The following is a 23,404-nucleotide window of genomic DNA, read 5'->3' on the forward strand; positions in this document are numbered from 1 at the left end:
TCGAAATTTTGAAATTCGAAAATTTGGATTTCGAAACTGGAATGCAAAATTTTGGGTTTCGAAATTTTGGAATTCAAAATTTTGGGTTTGGGAATTTTGAAATTCGAAATTTTAGGCTTTGGAAATTTGGAATTCAAAATATAGGGTTTGGGAATTTTGGAATTTGAAAACTTTGAAATTCAGAATTTTGGAATTTGGAAATTTTGAAATTCGATGTTTTGGATTTCGGAATATTAGAATTCGAAATTTTAGAAATCGACGTTCGGAATTTGGAAATTTGGAAATTTAGAAAATTTGGCAAATTTGGAAATTCAGAATTTTGGAATTTTATATTTTGTTATTTTGTAATTTTGAAATTTGAAAATTAAAAAATTTGGAAATGTGGGATTTGAAAGGTTGAAATTCGAAAATTTAGAATAAATCATTCAATTAAATGTTTAGTTGGATTTTAAATATTCAAATATTCCAAACACTTATACCGAATATTTTATTATACCAAACTTTATTATTATAAAAACCAAGTTTACAGATAAACAAATAATTCGCAAACTTACAATTAAATTTCAAGTGACGCAGAATTTAAAATTCAAAAGCATGGAATATTCGAATACTTCACTGAAAGCTGAAACTCGAATTCTGATATTCGAACGCAACGTTCGAATCTTCGTAAGATCCTCCTCAACTTTGGTACGGCTTCCATCAAAGTGGGGAAATAACTGTAAAACTGTAGCGGAAAGTTTGATCAGTATTAGTCGGCTGAGTCCGTTAAAAATACAATTTGCTGCAAAGTTACTCGCGGTTCCCATTAAACGCATCCGCAAAGTGCATTAACCTACGAAGTGGCGCGAACGACGAAACTAAGATCTCGAATAATATTCACACGCCACCAGAGCAACGCGGATGTATGCAAGATAATCACCGCGAAATAGGGATACGTTGTAATAATTTCATAGTTGAAACAAATCGAGCTTAATTTTCCATCGGATGCGTGAAAAACGTGCGGAGTGAATGGGTAATCTAGTTTGCGTAAGGAAATTATGACAACCAAGAAACAAGATTCACGTGCATTTTTAATACATTTTTCAAATTTAATCGTATTTGAGGAAAGTTGAGTATTTGAGAATTTGTGGAGCTTAGGACTTGAAGACTTGAGAATTGAAAATTCTAAAATTCTGAAAGTTCTGAAAATTCTGAAAATTTGAAAATTCTGAAAGTTCTGAAAATTCTGAAAATTCTGAAAATTCTGAAAATTTGAAAATTCTGAAAGTTCTGAAAATTCTGATAATTCCGAAAATTCTGACAATGCTGACAATTCTGAAAATTCGGATAATTCTGATAATTCTGACAATTCTGCCAATTCTGACAATGCTGACAATTCTGAAAATTCTGAAAATTCTGAAAATTCTGAAAATTCTGACAATTCTGAAAATTCTACCAATTCTGCCAATTCTGCCAATTCTGCCAATTCTGAAAATTCTAAAAATTCTGAAAATTTGAAAATTTTTAAATGCGAAAGCTTGAAAATTCGAAAACTTGAGCATTTAGAAACACAGAAACACAAAATTTTTAACTTAAAAAATTGTCAACATCGCATATGTATCTTTATGCGCGTAACACACATGTGTCCATATATGTATTGTATTTCGCGATCACATATCGTATATCTATAAAGTATTCAACAACAATAATTCTCCCCTGTGTTCTGCGTATCGCATAAATTTCAATTGATCGCCATCACAGTAATTGAAAGCTGAATCATTTTTTCTGCTTTTTTTTTCAATCATATTAGGTATCCGTCATGTGCGACATTCGGATGGTGAAATCGAATCTCAGGGAATTATCGAGAGTTGCTCGAAATATCCAATAATACGAATCGATTGATCGTTCCCGTTGTTCTTGTGGCTGTTCTCATTTGCTTCGTTCGGATGAAGGGAAAAAGTGAAATAAAAATAGAGCGAGAGAAATTGAGAGGTACGAGTATTAAAACGTGTTTTTTAAGAAAATACGAATACGACCATTCTTATGGTTCGCCGCTTTCGCAAATTGAAAAATGTTGAATATTCTTGAACGGTATTTACCGAATTTTTCACATTTTAATTAAGCTTCGAAACGAACGTTTCGTAACTGGAAAGAAATTTTTAATGGCAGTTTTGGCGAAGGGCGAGTCTAGAGAATTTTTTTAGAGAAAATATCGTGAAGAAAAATGAATGCGCTTTCAATTATTTTTTTGTCATCTTTTAAATTTAGAAATTCAATGCCTAAATTCACTGACTTCTAAATCTAAAAATTTGACATTTTCTAAATTTAGGAGTTTCAAATCATTCAAATTTACTATTAAATATTAAAAATTTTAAAATAAAATTTAAAAATTATATTAAAAATTTAAAAATTTAATATCCTTCAAATTGAAATTTAATACCACTCAAATTTATCATGAAATTAATTTTAAAAATTTGAAAATAAAGAGAATTTGAAGATTTGAAGATGTAGAATCTTTGAAATTTCTTGCTGACAAAAATTTATAAATTTTGTCATTTTTTTCTACAAAATCCAGTGTTCATAAATGGAGGTATTCGGCTAATAATTAATATTGAGCTTCATAATTAATATCATCGTAAGCCACATTATGAACAGCTCTATACAATTAACAGTCGCAATGTTTCGTCAAAGAAAGCGTCATTCGTGCAAACTTGGATAACGAGCCATCGCCATTGAACAAGTTATCGATTACATAGTACACAAGAAGAATCCATGCAGCATCGATAATGAACCGCGAACGAGATTTTCGTTAACGATGTGAACTACGTGCATTTTTATCGAACACCATGTACGAAAATCTTGACAAGAACAATAACGCCGCAACGATTAAATGCATTGTCAGGCGGCTTCAACGGGTTGCTTCTTCATGAATAATGGATATTGGTATAAGTAAGTGCAATGAGAAATGCACTAATTGAATCTTCCGGGCTGTAATTAATATAAACTATGCGTCCGCGGCCGACCTGCAAGCATTAATTAAATGCTAGACGGGTTATTCCATTTACAAGGAAATAGGGATATTTCTCGATTTCAGTTGTATAGTCACGTACATACGAGGAATTGTATGATTTTCTGGAGTAACTTGTGCAACTAGGGACAAGGATTGTTTCTTAGTTAATACATTTTTTAGTTTATGAAGTTTCAAATATAGAAATGATTAGATTTTTAATTGTAGGTTTTTGAATTTTTTAATTATGGCGTTGCGGAATTTTGGAATTTTGATATTTCAGCATTTTGGAATTCTGGAAATTTGGAATTTTGGAATGTCGGAATTTGGAAATATTACCATTTCGAATTCGAAATTTTGGAATTTGGCCATGTTATAATTCGAAAATTTGAAACTCCGAATTTTAGTAGAAGAAATTTTGAAATTCGAAATTTTGGAATATGTGCATTTTGAAATTTGAAAATTTGGAATACGAAATTTTTGGAAACAGGATCTTGGAATTTGGGCATTTTGAAATTTGAAAATTTGGAATTTGGAATTTGGACATTTTGAAATTTGAAATTTTGGAATTCGCGTATTCTGAAATTCGAAAACTCGGAATTCGGAATTTTAGAGTTCGAAATTTTTGAATTTGGAAATTTGAAAATACAGTATTTTGGAAATTGAAATTTTGAAATTCGAAAATTTGGATTTTGGAATTTTGGGATGCAAAATTTTGCATTTCTGAATATTGGAATACGGTATTTTGGAATTCGGAACTTTGGAATTCGAAATTTTGGAATTTGGATATTTTGAAATTCGGAATTTTAGAATTTGAAATTTTGGAATTTGGAAATTTGGAATTTTAGAATTCGAAATTTTGGAATTTGGATATTTTCAAATTTGAAAACTTGGAATTTGGAATTTTGGAATTGAGACATTTTGAAATTCGGAATTTTGGAATACGAAATTTTAGAATTTCGAAATTTGGAAATTCAGTATTTTGGAAATCGAAATTTTGAAACTCGAAAATTTGGATTTTGGAATTTTGGAACTCGAAGTTTTGAGTTACGGAATTTTGGAATTTAAAATTTTTGATTTCGGAATTCTGCAATTCAACAATGTTAAATGTGTGCTGCAATGAAATTCGTGCGGCAAATTATGAAGTCCCCGTATTTAATCTTCCAAAATCGTAGGCAAACATCGAAGCACTTGTTCCTGCTGAAAGACAAGCCTCCACCGCATTCGATTGTACCATAGCAACAAAATTGAATGAGTTCGAACAATAGAAAGACATTTTCGTTGTTTCATATTTGTCCTTCGAAAACATGTTGGAGCATTCGATGTTTTGTAACGGATGGAATTATTCGGAAAAAACTGGTGCATGCTTTTTGCTGGTGCATAAATTTTCGAGGTTAGGTAAACGCAACGGGACGTGGTCACGAGAACATCGTGAAAACGAATCAACGAACGATCAATTCAAACGGATCACTCGTTTCACTGGTAGCTGGTCGGTTCTTGTGTGTCTGAAAACAATGCTCGCAAACTGGAACGAATTCGAACAAAGGGGACTATTTTCTAGTAATTTCTTTTCGTTGGCGCCACCCAATTGAAAAAAAACACCGTGAAATAATGTCGCCTTTATGAAGCACACCAATCACCTCTCATTCGCTGTTGCGAAACTGCTTTTTCTTTTAAATTCAACATCAACATTTACTGGTGAATTTTACCTTCATTCATTGCTAATATATGCTCGCGACTTCGTTTTTGTACTGTGATTACAAGCTCATTATGCAGAAGATTCAATTCAATGTTGCTGTGTAAAGTAAAACGAAATTCTCTTACATTTTCTAATTTTTAGAATTTTCTAAGTTCAGCTTTCAAGAGTTTCCTACTCTTCAAATGTTCAAATCGTAAAACGAGCAAGTTTTAAAATTTATATATTTTAATAAATGTCTCTAAGTTATCAGATTACTGCATTTCTTAATTATAGTATTTTAGAATTTGGAAATTTTGATTTTTGGAAAATTTCAATTTTTAAAGCATGAGAGTTTGTAAAGTTCCTAAGTTGATATTGCTCTCATGTAAACTTCAAAAATCCTATATTTTCAAGTTACTTGTTTTGTTATTATAGATAATAGTTCTGACTGACGCACCTGACAAATAAATTCAAAGTGAAAATCGAAATCAAATTCAATAAATTGTCAAAATAAACTTTCACACCTCATATTACATTCTTGTTTGTTCAGACACTCTTACCCATCACTACATTAAATCACTCTTACCCATCACTACATGAAATCACTCTAACCCATCACTACATTAAATCACTCTTACCCATCACTACATGAAATCACTCTAACCCATCACTACATTAAATCACTCTTACCCATCACTACATTAAATCACTCTTACCCATCTTACTACACTCTTACTACATGAAATCATTCTAACCCATCACTACATCAAATCCGAGTTTATCCAACTTTTCCTAACCAACAACCAAAACAGCACATTGCACAGCAGCAATAAAATTATAATTACATCGAAACATTTCGAAGTATTAAAACCCGAAACCTACCGCACGATAGTCATGCTTCATAATTAACAAAAACGGGATTACACCGGATATCTTGTCGACATTACTGTGTTCATTTTACTCCGGAACGGTATCAGAAAAATTGAATACGGAGGTACGCATGTAATGATGATGACCGTCGTTCGAGTGAAAAAAGGAAACTAAAAAGAAGTGGCAAGAACAGATTGCAAAGACCGGGATAAAGTGGAACAGGAGAAGGAAAGAGGGGAGAAGCAAACATGCAAAAGATTCGTGGCGCCTCGTACATTGCCGATCATTTATCGCCAACTCCTCGACTTATCGAGCTGACGAGCGGTTCTGCTGTTCCCGACAGTTTAACGTCCACAACGGATCCCTTGCTTCTGGTAATTTCAATTTTTTTCCCTCCTCGGGCTTCCTCTTTGCTTCGTTCGCTGTCAGATAAAAGTCGAACGGCTACGATTTTAAAACTAATTGCGTCACTTTGATCGGCGAACAGGAAATCGAACGTGTACGGGCCTCACAGGATTGTCGAAGATTCGTTCATTCGGAGAGATTGGTTTTTGGGAATATTGGTGTAGATTTCGAATTTTGGAATTGGGAGATTTAGGATTCGGTAATTTGAGGAATTGATAGGTAGGAAATTTGGGAGTTTCAGATTTGGGAAATTGAAGTGGGGAAAATTGGGGATCTAGGAATTTGAGTTTTGGGAAACTGAAGTGGAAATTGGAGAATTTGGGAATTTAGCAATGGGAATTACAGAATTTGAGGATTTAGCAAATCGGAAACTCGGAATTCTGGAATTTTAGAAATCTGACATTGTGGAATTATGGAATTTTTGAATTTTTAAACTTTGAAATGATGGAACTTTCCAATTTTGAAATTTTAGCATTCCGGTATTCTGGAATTCTGGAATTCCGGAACTTGCAACACTGGAGTTTGGAAATCTACACTTATGGACTTAAGGAATTTTGCAATTTTTGAATTTTTAAACTTTGGAATTTTGGAACTTTCCAATCTTTAAATTTTAGAATTCCGGAATTTTGGAGTTCTGAAAAATGGAATTCTGGAACTTGCAACTCTGGAGTTTGGAATACTGGAATTTTGGAATTCTGAAATTTTAGAATTCTGAAATTTGCAATTCTGGAACTTCCAACTCTGGAGTTTGGAATACTGGAATTTAAAATTCTGGAACTGTAGAATTCTGAAATTTGCAATTGGAAGTCTGAAATTCTATAGTTTGGCGTTTGGAATTCTGGAATTCTGAAATTTCGAAATTGGAAATCTGAAATTCTATAGTTTGGCGTTTCGAATTCTGGAATTCTGAAATTCTGAAATTGTAGAATTCTGAAATGTTGAATTCTGGAACTTACAACTCTGGAGTTTGGAGAACTGGAATTTAGAATTATGAAATTCTGGAATTTTAGAATTCTGAAATTCTATAGTTTTGAATTTGAAATTCTAGAATTCTGAAATTTGAAAATGCGAAGTCTGAAATTTTATAATTTGGAATTCTGAAATTCTGAAATTTGGGTTTCTGGAACTCTGGAGTTGGAAATTCTAAAATTCTGTACCCTGGTATTCTGGAATTTGAAAAATTGCGATACTATAATTTTTGCACCTCCCAATTTTAAAATCTAAGAATGTGTAAATTTGAAAATTTCGAAATTTCATTCGAAACTTTAAGAATTTGTACAGCCAGATGTTTCTAAACTTGCACAATTGAATTTTAGAACCCCTCAAACAAGAAAATTGCGACACGCAAAATTCAGGCGTACATATCTCCACAAACACACCAATAACAAATCAAAAATTACCAAAAACATCTTCGAAATTTCCCAACACAGAATTTCGCTCATAAGATCTCGTATTGCACACATACCACAGCATCCGCATTCCTGCTTCCCCCATAACATTTTCGAGGAGAGAAATTTCAAAAGGAGTGACAAAACCATCGTCGGCGAGCAAGAAAAAGGCAAAAAAAGAAACAGGAAAAAAACGAAACGAAGAAGCCAGTGGAGCGATTGAAGATCAGCCAATCGACCACTAGCAATCGACGTAGTTCTACCAGCTTGAAAATGAGACCGACACGGTTACGCTTTGACGACTTCCTGACACGAGCTTCCTGTACCTGATCATTCACGAGCAAAATGTCGCCTCTTGAACGGTTTCGCTGCGATTACCGATGGAACGCGACAATTCGTGCACTGTTCACGCGTTTTGGCCTTCACGGTCGTTGCTCTTCTTCCATCGTCCGACAATTTTCTCAAAAAAAAAAGACATTCGGTATTCTTATGGCAAACCGCTAACTCCCTGACGATGGCAGAAATACGCGGAATGCGGTGGTTAAACTGCGTTTCGAAACTTTCGAGTGCCTCAGGCACCCGAAGAAGGAATGCGAATTTATTGAGTGGAGTTACGATAAAATATCGTTTTGGTATTGTTTGTGGTTAACTTGAAGGAATTCATTCAATGATAGATGGGTTTGAACAATTATGGGTAAAGGGGGTTGTACGGATTGCTTACGAAGACATTAAATACGATTTTGTAATATTTGTAAATGTTGGTAAAAAGAGTGTTATTAATATTTTCAATTGTCACAGTCATGTGAGAAAGAATTGCAAAATTTATTAGGCCAAATGGTAGTGCAACAAGATATGACTTGTTCTCTTGTTAGCTAATTTTTAAACTTACAAGCTGTTAAAGTAATATGTTTTTATTTAGATCTCCAAATTTGAGGTTTTGAAGTTTTAGGAGTTTTTTATGTTGGCACTTTGGAACTTTTGAATTTTGGAATTTTGGAATTTTGGAACTCTGGAAGTATGGAATTCTGGACTTTTGGAACTTTGGAATTTTGCAACTCTAGAAATTTGGAATTCTAGAATTTTGGAACTCTGGAAGTTTGGAATTCTAGAATTTTGCAACTCTGGAAATTTGGAACCCTGGAAGTTTGAAACTCTGGAAGTTTGAAACTCTGGAAGTTTGGAATTCTAGAATTTTGCAACTCTGGAAATTTGGAATTCTGGAATTTTGGAACTCTAGAATTTTTGAACTCTGAAATTTTGGGACTCTGGAAGTTTGAAACTCTGGAAGTTTGGAACTCTGGAAGTTTGGAACTCTGAAAGTTTGGAATTCTGGAATTTTGGAACTCTGGAATTTTAGAACTCTGGAAGTTTGAAACTCTAGAAGTTTGGAACTCTGCATTTGGAATACTGCATTACTGGAATTCTGGAATTTTGTAATTTGTAATTTTGGAATTTGGAGCTTTTGAACTTGCAACTTTGGAATTTTGAACTTTTTACAATTTTGAAACTTTAGAGTTCATGAATCTTGAAACTTGGAAATGTATTTATTTTTGAACTTCGAAAATTTTATAATTTTATAAGTTTATAAATCGACAGTTTTGGAATGTTGTAATTTTCAAATTTTTTTATTTTATAATCTCGCAATCTTATACTCTTCCATTAAAGTATTTACATAATTTTGAAATTGTACAACATTTCAATTTTACAATTTCTTAAATTTCAACCTTATATAAAACATCGTAATGTCCACAGGGTTTGATATACGCACGACATAACTGCAACGAGAGCAGCAAAAAATCAGTTTGACCAATACGGGCACGAATTAGCGGTTTGGGAGCAAATTACCTTTTTTTGTCTCGGACGAGATAAATTACCTTCCATTATGGGAAGCAGTATGCTTTTTTTGATAACATTATTACCGTAACCTCGGGTTAAAGAACGCGAATGTCTTTATTTTGTATTGGTACCAAATTCGTGGCAAGAAACGGGTCTTTTGATTAAATCGTTATTAAATCTTTGCGGTCCACGATAATTTTCGATGTACTCACCGGCAAGTTTGGTAATAACTGAAGAAATTACGAAAAAGTAAAAAAAATGTACGTATATATCGAAAAAGGGTAATAACGTTGTTATAATCGAATTACGATATCCGGACTTAATATGTGGTCTCGATAAAAAATTTTAAATATAGAATATTGGACATTCTGATCGTTACATAATCATAATGTGAAAAGTATTAAATCGGAATGTAGGGATATAGGGATTTGGGCATTTAGAGAGTTAGGGATTTGGGGATTTGGAAATTTTTAAATTGGAGGATTTGGAAGTTTAGGGATTTTTGTATTTGAAGATTTAGAGATTTTGATATTTAGGGAATTAAGGATTGAGGGATTTGTAAATTTGGGGACTTAGAGATTTAAGGATTTGGGAATTTGTGGATTTAAGAATTTGGAGATTTGGGGATTTGGGAATTTAGGGATTTGGGGATTTGGAAATTTGGGAATTTTTAAATTGGAGGATTTGGAAGTTTAGGGATTTTTATATTTGAAGATTTAGGGATTTGAATATTTGAAGATTTAGAGATTTGAGTATTTAGGGATTTAGGGATTTGTAAATTTGTGGATTTAAGAATTTGGAGATTTGGGGATTTTCAAATTCGAATTTGGGATTTGGGGATTTGGGAATTTTTAGATTGCAGGATTTGGAAGTTTAGGGATTTTTATATTTGAAGATTTAGGGATTTGAATATTCGACGATTTAGAGATTTGGGTATTTAGGGACTTGTAAATTTGGGGATTTAGAGATTTAGAGATTTGGGAATTTGTGGATTTAAGAATTTGGAGATTTTGAGATTTTCAAATTCAAATTTGGGATTGAGGGATACAGGAATTTGGAGATATAGCAATATAGGAATATAAAAATATAGGATTACAGTCTATGAATATAGGGACTTATAGATATTGAAATTTATGGATACGGGGGCTTGTATAGTTATAATGATACTGATCGATATAGTCATGTAGTACTCCAGAGACATAGAAATATAGCCACATAATAATCTAGGAATACAGAAATTTATAAATGCTGAGATTTATGGATACAGAGATATACACATATTAAGATAGATACTAGGTTATAATCATATAGGAATAAAGTCATATATGGATATGAAGATTTCAAAGTATAAATATACCGACATAAAAATCTAAATATAAACAGCAACTTTAAAATACAGTGATTCAGGGACGTAGAAAATTGTGCACATACAAGTCCACTGATAAATATCTAAGGATAGATGCCATGGATCTAATATGATGGTATAAAGTAGACAGCGCATTATAATTTCTGAGACATCTTGTTTACCGTACAACATAATCTTTCGTTTTTATGAGATCACAGAGCACAATGTAGCAGCCATGAAGTTGCAATTATGACAGAATATGAGATTAACTCCAGGGCTCAATAAAAACATCGTGTTTTGCACCCATAAAAAGTTGCTGTTTACATACTAGTTTTTTCCTTGTAACGCTTTATTAATTCATAAACTTGTTTGCTTAAAGAAGATAACAGGATTATAAGGAATCTTTCAAAATGATGTATTAATTTTGTATTTAAAAAATTATGTAATTTTATATTGCATATATTGTCATATTTTGTTGTTGACTAGACAATGCTTTTGCAATCTAAGAACTTGAAAGTTTGGTAATTTTTGGAATTGGAAATTGAAAAATCCCTTTGCACTTCTTAATTTCTTTTATCTACCAACTTAATTAACAAAATAGATCAAGGGGTACTCAAAGAAATGTATTGCAACAGTGTGAAATATGTGACAAATACATTTTTCATTTATTATAAATACACATATATTCAATCAATCTATTTATCTGAATTATTTATAAGATCCAAAAGAAATATCGAGCTACGCTCAACATAGTGGAAAGATAATCCTCTGTTGCACTACTTTTTGAAGAAGAGTTCTGACTCCATATTTATTTGATATTTTATATTTGAAATATTTCAAACTATTTGATACGTTCTTCTGTATTTCAATTAAAGCACAAAATCCTTGCACAAGAAAGTACTCGTCTAGCATCTTGCACAAGAAAGTACTCGTGCAACATTCTCCGTAATCTTCCTTTCCCACAAAAGCGTCAGATCGTAAGTTGCAGCGGTGAGTCAAACAATCACGAGCGAATGTAGGTAAGATCATCTTCATACGATAAAGAAACGATGCACCCTATCGTTTCCTCAGCAGAATAGCGGCATGGCCGCAGGTTTTGCACGGCGAATATTTGTTTCTCGTAAAACGGGACCGGTGGTAGGTTCGCAGGGCCCCGTGTAACCGTGGTTCATGATCGACGATGGGACACAATGACGACACAGTCGTTCGCGTCACGATCACGAAATTTCTGTAGCCAGCAACCGGGCCCCGTTACTCGATGATAGGATCGTCTTACGAGCGACCTAACTGCTCGTCCACTTCCCATTTGCCCCCCGTCCTGCTACTCTGATGTGGACCGTTTCACAATGCACGATCGTATATCGAACATCGCGGTAATTAGTCGTTGAATGGTATCATTCCGTTAGACATGGACCAACAGGGCCGAAGCAAATTGGGTATTTCTGGGAACTACGTAGGATTGAAACCTATCGAACTATATTGAATGTCGCAGTATTGGTATCGTTTGCCGATTGATGCAGTTCATGTGAAGACTTCATGTGAAGTCTAATATGGAAACTTCATGCGGAAACCGTGTGTAGTCTAATATGCTAACTTCATGTGAGGTCTAATGTGGAGATCTAATATTTAATATTTATAAGTGGACTGTGGGTTGAGTAATCGATACGTGCTTTCTACTTATCTTTAATGATATTCCAAACTGAACGATTGTCTATGTATCCGATGTTCTGAAGTGAACGTGCCTATGTATCCGATGTTCCGATGTGAATAACCTTGTGTCTACTTCGTGTCTATCTCTGCTTATTTCACAAGATGAAGGTGTGGGCGTATTTTTACAAACAAGGCTGAGGGAAACCTTATCTATTGAATACGTAAATTTAGGTGGAAATGAAAAACCGAGTGACGTATACACTGGGTCTGGTATTCCATAAACAGTGGCCATAAGTAATAAAACCAAACAATCTCTTTACACGAAATGGAAACTGCAAATGAAGGACTCTACTATCAAGATTAAGGGTTTTGGCAAACAGATGAGAATAATGATAAACTAAAAATACTTACTAGAATGTAACGACTCCCTATTGATTTTCACCCATACTGAACCTATTAGAGGACATGTGAACCTATAAATGTACAGAGAAACTAAAAACGATATATTTTTATATCCAAACCTGAATCGTAATCCTCTTGCTACAGTATTGTCATTCTGAGACCTAACATGCACAGAAATTTGATTCTAGATTAGTACTACTTTTCTATACAGAAAATTTTAGAATTTACAAAGAATTCTACATACACAGAATTTACATATATTATTAAATTTGTAAGTAGAAGTTTGAAATGATATTTCAAAGTTACTCACTGTTATTGTTACTGGATGATAGGATCGTCTTATAGACCTAACTGTCCACTTCCCATTTGCCTTCCGTTATGCTACTCTGATGTTGGCCGTTTCACAATGTACGTACATCCAACATCGCGGTAATTAGTCGCCGAATAGCATAATTCTGTTAGAGATGAACCAACAGGCTCGGGCAAATTGGGGGTTTGTGGGGACTATTCAGCACGTGGGATTTGGTTAAAATTCGTGAAATTGCACATTCGGGAATTTGATGGTATTGATTTCAGAATTTAGAAAGTTGTGTTACTAAATTTGTAAATTTTGTGAATTTTGGAAGTTTGAAATGGTCAATCTGATGCATTTCGAATTTACAGATTATTACATAATTTCAAGTTTTATACGAAGAAACTTGAAACTATGAAATCATAAAATTGCAAGTTTAAGAACATGTCAACGAAATTCCTAAATTAAAAAATTTTAAAGTTTGCTATAGACATCGTCCAAAATAAATGCTGAATAAAACATAAAACAAATGTTCAACATCAGTTAACAAAACCAAACAAAATACATACTATACTCATTATTTTTAAAATATCAAACTTTTTATATATCTAAAATATCAATTTTCTTATATATCTAAAATATTAATTTTCTTATTTTTTTCCATAATATGAATTTTCTTATGTTTTAAAAATATCGAGTTTTTCATATTTTTAGAATAACAATTTTCCAATATTTTCGCAAAACGCTTCTCTCTTCCGGATTCACCCTAATCGCGTTCCAGGTAGCACGTGACGAAGCAAATGACTTTTCTTTCTGCGACCGTGATACTCTTGTTTCTGGTGCTCGTTAAAAGCGGCTCCTTGATGGATTCCACCGCGAGATTAATCTTCCGCCGTTGGCAACGATGAGCCTACTTTTTTTTTAACCCCCGAAGCGGATTTCGTTCGATTAGCTCCCTTTCCGGCGAGAACATCGGTGACAAATGGACGAGCTCGAAGCGAAACACGAGGAGCACTCGATTAATCAACTTTCGTGTCTCGTTCCTTTCTTTTTTTCAGCGGCTGCAATTTTGCATATCGCCGCGTACGCCTCGATAGATCGTTCATATAGGGTAATTTATTCTTTATATGCTCGACTTTGAACGGAGAATTAATTTAAATGAAGTCTGGTACACGACGCGTTATCGATGAATCGCGTCGCGTGAAATTGAATGACGTGTCAAATTAGTATTGTATATACCGAGGAAACGCTATGCTAATTTTTTGATTAATTATATTTTTCGTTTCGATGTTCAAAGATTTGCTTAGTCACGTTTAAATCATGTTCTAAGACGATTTCATAAATCATTAATGAATTATGACAATTACCGGATGGCGATCTTGATAAATTTTTTCTTTTTTTCATTTGGTAGTTTCTGCATAATCACTTCTGAGTGATGTTGAGTCATCGAGATTGATACAACTTTCTGGATAAATTTAAATTTATGTTTTTAGGGAGATATTACTTAATTATCGGATTTTAAGAAATAATTAATTATTGAGCGATTTTATCGCGACATTTTTGTTTTTAATATATTATACCTTCACATGTATTTTATTTCGTAATGTTATTTTATAAATTTCATTTTGTCTTTCAATTTTTTTTAACTGAATCTTTAATCGTAAAATTGAAAATGTCTACTATTATATTTTGTTTAAAGAAATATGTTATCTATGAATTCGCTAATACTTAACTATAAAGAATCGTTCTAGTCCGCATGGAAGCTTTGATACCTGAAACAAAAAAAGAAAACAAGAGTTATAATTTTGGAAGCAATTTTAATTATTTAATAAATTTTTTATTATAAGTGCACCTTTTTATCTTGAAGCCTAGGTAGACTTTCATCGAAATAAAGAATAAACTAGCATCTTAGTTTATCTTACGTACTTATTTATTTTTCAATATTATTTTTAATTTCAAATCAACTGTTAATTATACGCTGATAGGTTCAGGAGTTCTAAAACCAAATCCGAATGTCCACATCCGTCGGTATAAAATTCGATCGAATGAATATATGCATGCAGCCAAAAAAGAACATATGCATTCACAAAAGTGTTATCAATACCAGAAACGTTGGTACAAGCAATTTTTGACATTATACTTTCGCGCGATCAGCGTTATTGAACCAGTATCCGTTGATTTTGTTCAGCAGCCCGACAAAAGAGACAAAAGGGAATGTTCCGTACAGTCTCTTCAGAGGCAGCCGTTCAGATCCTCTCGAAGCGTTTGTGCTTGCCAGCCCAGTCATTTTTCACCCTTATCGTTCGGCTTTTATTTAAACGCGAATCGAGTGGCTCCGCGTATAAAGGAGGAGCGCCACCCCGTCGATAGAGAAAATCGCGACGGATATCGCGAAAACTTTCTAACGATATAGTGCCCTGAAGGGGTGTGTTGGTCTCCCGGCAAAAGTTTCTCACGCGTTTTGATAGGAGCCTTGGAGCGGCCCGATACGAAGTTAGCGCCTCGTGTCCGAGAGATTTAAAGTTTACGCAGACTTCCGGTATTACGGGATTTCGATATGACAAAACGAGGAAGAGGAACAAGACATCTCGTGGGAAATTCTTTATTAAATATACCCTGCTTATTGCTTTGTCAGATTCCACAGAAAGGGTACAGCTGAAATCGATGTACTAATCGTATAGTTTAAAAAAATCACAAGTTTTCTAATGCAGTAGCTAGTAATAGTAAAATTTGAAATTCCAGCTATTGTCCTATTTTGAACCTTTTTAGGGGGTTGAAATGAGACATGGATCAAATAACGTATTGCAAGTATCCTTTGGCTCAAGGCATTCGATCATCCAGTTTGACTATAACCTCACTTTTCGAGAGTTGCACGATAGGTTTACAAAATTGCTACTTCCCATGTACCCTACAGGTGCGGATCGGTGTTGTAAAGGTCGTGAGTTCATCCCGATGTTTATGCATTTATCGAAGTCTACAAAATAGACATAAATCACGTAATCCGTAGACTGTATCTGAGATCACATGATTTATTTATGCCTCGCAGATGTATCATACATCTACAGTTATTTATGGGGTACGATCTGTATTTAACTGTACATAGAACTGTACTTAATCTGATTTAATATAACATTACCGTAATAAAATAATCTAGATTTTTGCTGGAGGCTGCCTAGTCAGCTGTCTCGTATCCTCTAGCGTAAAATGAGTTTCACGATTTAGAACAGGTCTAGAGACGTTTACCCGAGTTGGGTTATTTGGAAAATTGAAACGGACTATCCGAATCTCTGGAGGACCGTCGCAATTCATAAAATATTCCGCGATTCGAGTTGGCGCGGTTTCAGCTACTGGCATTAGCAACTTCGAAACGTATGCGCCACCGTTAGCTTCTAACCGGTGATCAAAGAGGATTATAAGCTTAAGTCGGTTCCAACCGAGGCAAACGCAATTGACAAGCTTACCAAAGATCGCAGAGAGGCGAAATCTGGTAAATCGGTGCAGCTGCTGTCGTCCAAGCGACCGCGAGATTAAAAAATAATTGCGGCAAACGCGGCCCGAAACGACGGCTAATTACAAGGAAATATCGAACGGGACAATGATAATCACGTGCGTTTCGGAAATATGCTTTTTTAATTGCGCCGGTTCACGGTACCTTCGTTCTCAATAGATTGTGCGAGCAACCACGCGAGTCGGACGATTACGCTCCCACAGATCTAATCGATTGATGTATACAAACATGGAAATGAAAGTCGGAAATGTTTCATAAAATTACACGCTCGCCAGCTTAATCTGGTGATTTCGATCTAAATAACTTCCCGAACTGATCCGATGTGCTTATGCGTCTGTTACTGCTTGCTGAATCGAAGGCTAGCAGGATTATTAACAGACATTTTATTGGATAACTGAACGTTTTAAAGTACAGTTAATTTAATAAATTACAAGTTTCGATGAAATATTGATATATTTTGTATGAATTAAAAATGTCGGGCTCGTGCAAACGGTGTGAAGGAAACTCTAATGATTTAGTGATGGACAGTGCACTTTTCTTCATCAGCTTATTATTTCTGCTACTTTTTATGTGAGACTTTTTGAATGATAAAATAGAAAATTTTAATAAGTTGAGTAAGTTACAGGGTAAACTTTTATTTATGTGAAGGCTTGAATTCATTTTACTTGAGCCATGAATTTAATTTTTTTTTTTTGGAAATGATATGACAAAATTTTCTTTTTTGCATTAATTTTATGTCACATTTTATGAGAAGTTCAATAACTCGTATACAAATAATTTTCTTATGTAATTGAGACATTATAACAGAACAAACAATCTGAAATAATAATAAAATAAAATAAAATAAAATGTTTAATAAAATTAAATAATTTAAATTTAAATAAAAATCAAATTAACTCAAAAGAAATTTGCTTAATAATCAAATTATGAAATAATTAAAAAAAAAACAGTTTCATCATGATATGTTATAATTAATAAATAAATAATATTATTCAAACAACTATTTTAAAAATATATTATTTCAAAAATATTCGAGATCATTATACTTTTTATAATGCAATTACACCTCGTAGGCGTGAAAATATCAACCAGATAAAGATTTTCGTAGTTCTTGCACAGTGCACGAAGCAGAAAGATATAATTAAAGAAATTAAGTGGTAAATATCAACCTTGTGCGATATGTTAATTGAGCACTCAAGAATTTAAAGATTTCCTGAACACAGGCAAAAAGAAATCCAAGTCACGTGCTTTGATTGATACTGATAAAGTATAAAGGGAATTATCTCTGCTTATCTGACAGTAATTAACAAATTGTATCTAGAACAATAAGAATAAATTTACACAAATTGAAGAAGAGTAAATATCAAGCTTCTTTGTTCATTTTAGAATTTTTCTATTTTATTGTTATATATAGCAGTTTAAATTGCAATATAATTAAATTTCCATCCCTTCAAATTTCTAGATATCTAAGTTCCTGCATTTCTAAATGTATATTATGTACAGATTTGCATATTTTTAAATTTTTAAGGTGATAATATTCCCAAATCCATAAATTGTTAAATTTTCAAATTCCTAGACCTTTAAATGCCGGAATCTTTAAATTTATGTATGTCTATATCCCCAAATTTCATCCACATCTCTAAATCTCCACATTCCTAACCTAACCATCCATATCTCCAAATTCCTAAACATCCACATCTCCATATTCCTAAATTCCTAAACTTCCAAATCCACAAATCTCCAAATTCATAAATATTCACACCCCAAACTTCCAAATCCCCAGATTCCATTCACATGTCAAAATCTCCACATTCCTAATCTAGCCCTCCACATCTCCAAATCTTCAAATTCCTAAACATCCACATCTCCATATCCCTAAATTTCTAAACCCTCAACTCCCTAAATCTCCAAATTCATAAATATTCACATCCCCAAACTTTCAAATCCCCAAATTCCTAAACATCCACATCTCCAACTCTTCACATTTCTAACCTAACCATCCACATCTCTAAATTTCCAAATTCCTAAACATCCACATCTCCATATCCCTAAATTTCTAAACCCTCAACTCCCTAAATCTCCAAATTCATAAATATTCACATCCCCAAACTTTCAAATCCCCAAATTCCTAAACATCCACATCTCCAACTCTTCACATTTCTAACCTAACCATCCACATCTCTAAATTTCCAAATTCCTAAACATCCACATCTCCATATCCCTAAAGTCCTAAACCTCCAAATTCCCAAATCTCCAAATTCACAAATATTCACATCTCCATATCCCTAAATTCGTAAATCTCTAAATTCATAAATATTCCCATCCCAAACTTCCAAATCCCCAAATTCCATCCTCATCTCCAAATATCCACATTCCTAATCTAGCCCTCTACATCTCCAAACCTCCAAATTCCTAAACATCCATATCTCCACATCCCTAAAATTTCTAAACCCCCAAATCGCCAAATCTCCAAATCCATAAATATTCCCATCCCCAAACTTCTAAATCCCCAAATTCCATCCAAATCCCCAAATTCCTAAGCATCCACATCCCCAATCCTCCAAATTCGCAAGCTTCCATCCCCAAACTTCCAACAATACATCACCATCCAAATTCCGGCATCTCCCTCCTAAAAATATACAAATACTCATTAAAATATCTCCCAAGGAGTAAGAGTCTTAATAGGTGCTTAACACAGCCTCAATAGGTGCTTAACAGATTCGCACTCTCTCGTACCTCCCTGTTTACAAGTACGCCACTAAACGCAGGTATGCTGTCAAACAGCAGCCCGATGCATTAAAGGGTAAACAGTATCGTACAATTACAAAACGTTAGCTCGGTCCGTAAGCGCGAGTGGTATTGCAAATTGTTGCGGGGTATCGTTTGGCATCCTCTCGGGACGATATCGTTGCAAGGAACGCATTCCAGAGTTTCAACCGTACAGAACGGAAGGCGCGGGGGAACCACAGAAGCGTTAACGAAAGATCAAGGAAATGATTTCACGATCTGATTGTCCAGTTATTTACTGTCACTCGCTACGTTACGTCGGGTTATTCACCATCGAAGCATCCTTGGATAACGGGGCCTGGCCGCATACCACGGATTGCAACGTTGCAACACCATAAGGCCGCGCACGAGCCGACTGATGTGTATAACCGATGGCAAAAATATCGCTGGCCCACGGCGACTCTTAATTAGAGATCTTAAAGTTTTTATACGGAGCCTCCCTTTCATCGGAATGACGGAATAGGTGAAAACCCATTCGAAACCACCGTTCGGGCAAAGTGAAATTAAAATGCATACAGGACTGCTTTTACCTGTTTTCATATGCTTGCTGCGTTGGTCAACCGGTAAAAGCGGATTATTACCGTTAGACACGCTTTGTCATTATCCGACTTTTCGCGTGTAACTTTTTATGACAGAAACCGACCTTTGTATTAAAAAGAACATCTTGCACCCGCGAGGCATGTTATTTCTGGTTCAATCTGAATTTTAATGATCTGGCTGTTAGGGGATGCTGTGTCTAGGGACAATGCTATTTTCTTGAAATATAAGCGCCGAAGAGATTTTCATGGCAATAAAGAAACCTTTATTCTGAGAGGTAGCCATTTGCGATATTAGTAATTGCAAATGGCTACTTGATCGATGTATATTTTAGTGCTTAATAAATAACATTTAGAAGTAGTAATTTTTAGAAGATTTTTAGAAGTAAATATTTTTAAGAAACTTGTAAATTTTTTAGAAACGCAAAAATTTATGCTTAACCTCAAAATCTATTACTTTCATATCAAACTAATTTGAACTTGATTGCTCTTTGATGGAAACTGATATCTACTCAGAAACACATAATTCAATTGTGCTTAAGAACATTACGCAATTTTTAAGTTGATTTCAGTTATAATGTGAGCTTAAGATATTCAAAACCTTCGAATTGTTTTAGTAACGATTTTCATTTTTTAGTTACGAAATTTCTTTTTAATTTTTGTTATTAATATTCGTATATTTTGAGTTGACATCAAAAGCTAACCAGCGTGCAATATTATTGTTCCAATTCAGTAATTGTATCTATAATAACAATTATAATAAACTTCATTTTATATTTCAAACTTTGAATTTCACCAAATAAACTACAATAAGAAAAAGATTTGAAAATTTCTAAATAATATAATGATAATATACAAATAAATAGGGTAAAAGAAAGTAGAAGTAATATCAAAATTGTTATATGACAGATAAATCTGTACGATACTATATTTAGATAATGTTTGAATGATTGATATGAACATCTGTACACGTATACATATGAAATTTTAATGGAACAGAACTAGCTCCAGGCGAAAGCATCACAGATATAAAATTTTATAGTATTGATTTGTAGCTTCACGGTGGATTGCTGTTTTTGATGTACGTTGAATGATGGCCTCTATACTGAATATAAAAATGGATATTTAAAATCGTGTAGTTTGTTTGCAAACTACTGTTGCATCTGTATACATTTCACGAAATTTTGTAAATATAACAGTAGAATTTTTTATTGTTGCAGTATGTTGCTACTGAGAGAGAAAAATAAGCGTTCCTTATCAGAGGATTCTTATATAATAGCTGTATCGATAACAACAAATGATAGTCAAGTTACCTTTATTTTTTATAAAGTTAATTATAAAAAAATTTTAGTTCTTAATGTAGCAATTTAACAATTCAATAATTTAATAATTTAACAATTTAGCGATTAAACAGCTGAACAATTTAACACTGCAACAGTTAAAAAATTTAACAATTTAATAAATTCATAAAATTTGAAAATTTTAAATTTAAAAAGTAGACAAATATCTTATATTTATGAAAATATAGCAATGGAAGTTTGGAAATAATAAAATAAAAGTATAAATCATTTATAATATTTATTCACTCAAATTTTTAAGTTTATAGATTTACAAATAAAACTTACAAATAAAATTTTACAATTTACGAATTTGAAAACGTGAAGGTTTCAAAATGTAAAGATACAAAAATGTCATATTTTAAAAAATTTTTAAATGTGGTAACTCTATGATTAATGAAGTTAGAATTTTCAGATTTTGGAAACTAAGAAATTTTGAAATTCAGGAATTTAAAAATTTAAAAATTAAGAAATTTACAGTGTCTAGAATTAGATAATTTGAAATTGAAAAATTGGAAAAGAGATATATCAAGTTCTCCAACAATTAATTAATAATTAAATCCAATAATTAATTACATAACGACTATATTGCCAAAATTCAGCACATACTCTCAAAATAAAAAAATACTGTGATGATAAATAAATAATATTCTTCAAATACAAATTCTTAACGTGTGATACCGTGTCTCTCGACAACAGTATATATAAAATTTATCATTAATTATATGACCGAGGTTCAGTTTGAAGCGTGAGTTTCATCGCGAGGCAACGTGCACGCACAGGATCGTTTACGTTGGGTGCAGCCATCGGTATAACCGCGAAGTCGCGGCTCGGCGCCGTCGGCTGACTACTGTGACAAATTACACATAATTCACGAGTCAATTTCACACACGGTTGTCCCGCCAGAGGAGACAGCGCCGTTGAGTACGAGCATGCCGGGCTAATTCGAGGAACGAACTACTTGGACCGTGAACGGAAGTAAATAGCCCGACGAGAACGATACTACGCACGATACTCGTAACGAACGATCGATTGTTATGCTGCATTTACACTGAACGATCTGATACTCCTTCCTTGTTCTCGATAAAATTCCAGCGTGAAAGAAAAGGACGACTTGTTGGATTTTTCCGAACGTTCGCCCAAAGCAAACGCACCCTTATTACAGTTACTATCAAAACGAATTTTGTAAATTTTTCAATTTTTTAATGAAATGCAAAATAAATTTGCAACAGTAATGTTAGTCTTGTAAGAAATTTATTGGAAAATTTATGACAAATAAATAATATACAAATTATACTTGATTGGTATTACGTTTAGATTAGGTTAGAGAACAATTTTGAAATTCAAGAAAAGAAATACATACTCTTCACAATACTCTCAGTTTTAGGTTAAGTTAGAGAACAATTTTGAAATTCAAGAAAAGAAATACGTACTCTTCACAATACTCTCAGTTTTAGATTTGGTTATTCAAGAAAAATGATACATGTTCTTCACAATACTCTCAGTTTGTTGTAAAAAGTTTATTCGAAAATTTATGACGAAAGAACAACATGACAAATATTAGTATTTAATTAAAATTACGTTATATAGGTTAGGTTAAAGAACTTCAAACTGAGATTAACGTTTTCAAATTGAACGAAAAATTAATATACTCTTCGCAAAATTGATCTTAGTTTCTTGTGAGACATTTATTGGGAAGTTTACAAAGAAATAAATGTATATCCATATTAGAATGAATATAGGTTATGTAACCTACATAGGTTAGGTTAGATTTCATGTTGAGAATAATTTCAATTTTGAAACGTAACAAAAAAGGAACTTCTCAAAATTTGTTTGTGAAGAAATTCATTGTAAAATGTATAAAAAAGAAGTAAGTATACACAACATATATTAAAATTGAATTATATGGACCAGGTTAAATAATTTCATTCTAAGGGTAACTTCCTACTTATCATTTGTCTAAACCATAATAAAAAATCTTCTTCCAAGCAAATAACAATAAATTATCTCCTTACGAATTTCAGAATTATCGCTAGTATAAAATATTTTTCACCACATGTGATACTCGTTTCAAATTTCGCGCGTTTTCCCATTTCGAAATAATTCTGCAAATAAGAATAATGCACTTCGACTTTGATAGATATACAGCGATCATTTCACAGTGAGTGACAATGATTGTTTCTAGCAAAGAAAGGGTTTAAATTGGCGATCATCGGTCGTGATAAAGAGTGATGCTCGAACCACGAAGCTCGCGTGGCATAAAGGCGTCTGCGGTGATCGTCGAAGGTGTCTTTTCCTACCTCAGTTATCTCCGACTATTAGCGCTCGACTCTATGCAAATTCAGCAGCAAGATGTAGCAACGCTGTTAGAGCGGACCTCATAA

The 23,404-nt window shown here is 33.4% G+C and overlaps 2 protein-coding genes across 4 annotated transcripts in view; one reads left to right on the top strand and one right to left on the bottom strand.

Annotated features, from left to right (window-relative positions):
* Nucleotides 1–23,404, top strand: part of neo (ZP and PAN domain-containing protein neyo) — a 474,339-nt gene that overhangs the window by 324,317 nt on the left and 126,618 nt on the right. The gene's annotated exons all lie outside the window — the stretch shown is intronic.
* Atg16 (Autophagy-related 16) overlaps nt 1–23,404 on the bottom strand; it is a 792,563-nt gene that overhangs the window by 274,329 nt on the left and 494,830 nt on the right. For both annotated transcript variants that reach the window (XM_076539815.1, XM_076539814.1), the window contains exon 9: nt 14,586–14,624. In XM_076539815.1, coding sequence (XP_076395930.1) covers nt 14,586–14,624 — 39 coding nt within the window. The remainder of the gene's footprint in view (nt 1–14,585; nt 14,625–23,404) is intronic.

This window comes from Megachile rotundata, chromosome 14 (genome assembly GCF_050947335.1).
Source record: "Megachile rotundata isolate GNS110a chromosome 14, iyMegRotu1, whole genome shotgun sequence".
NCBI lineage: Eukaryota > Metazoa > Arthropoda > Insecta > Hymenoptera > Megachilidae > Megachile > Megachile rotundata.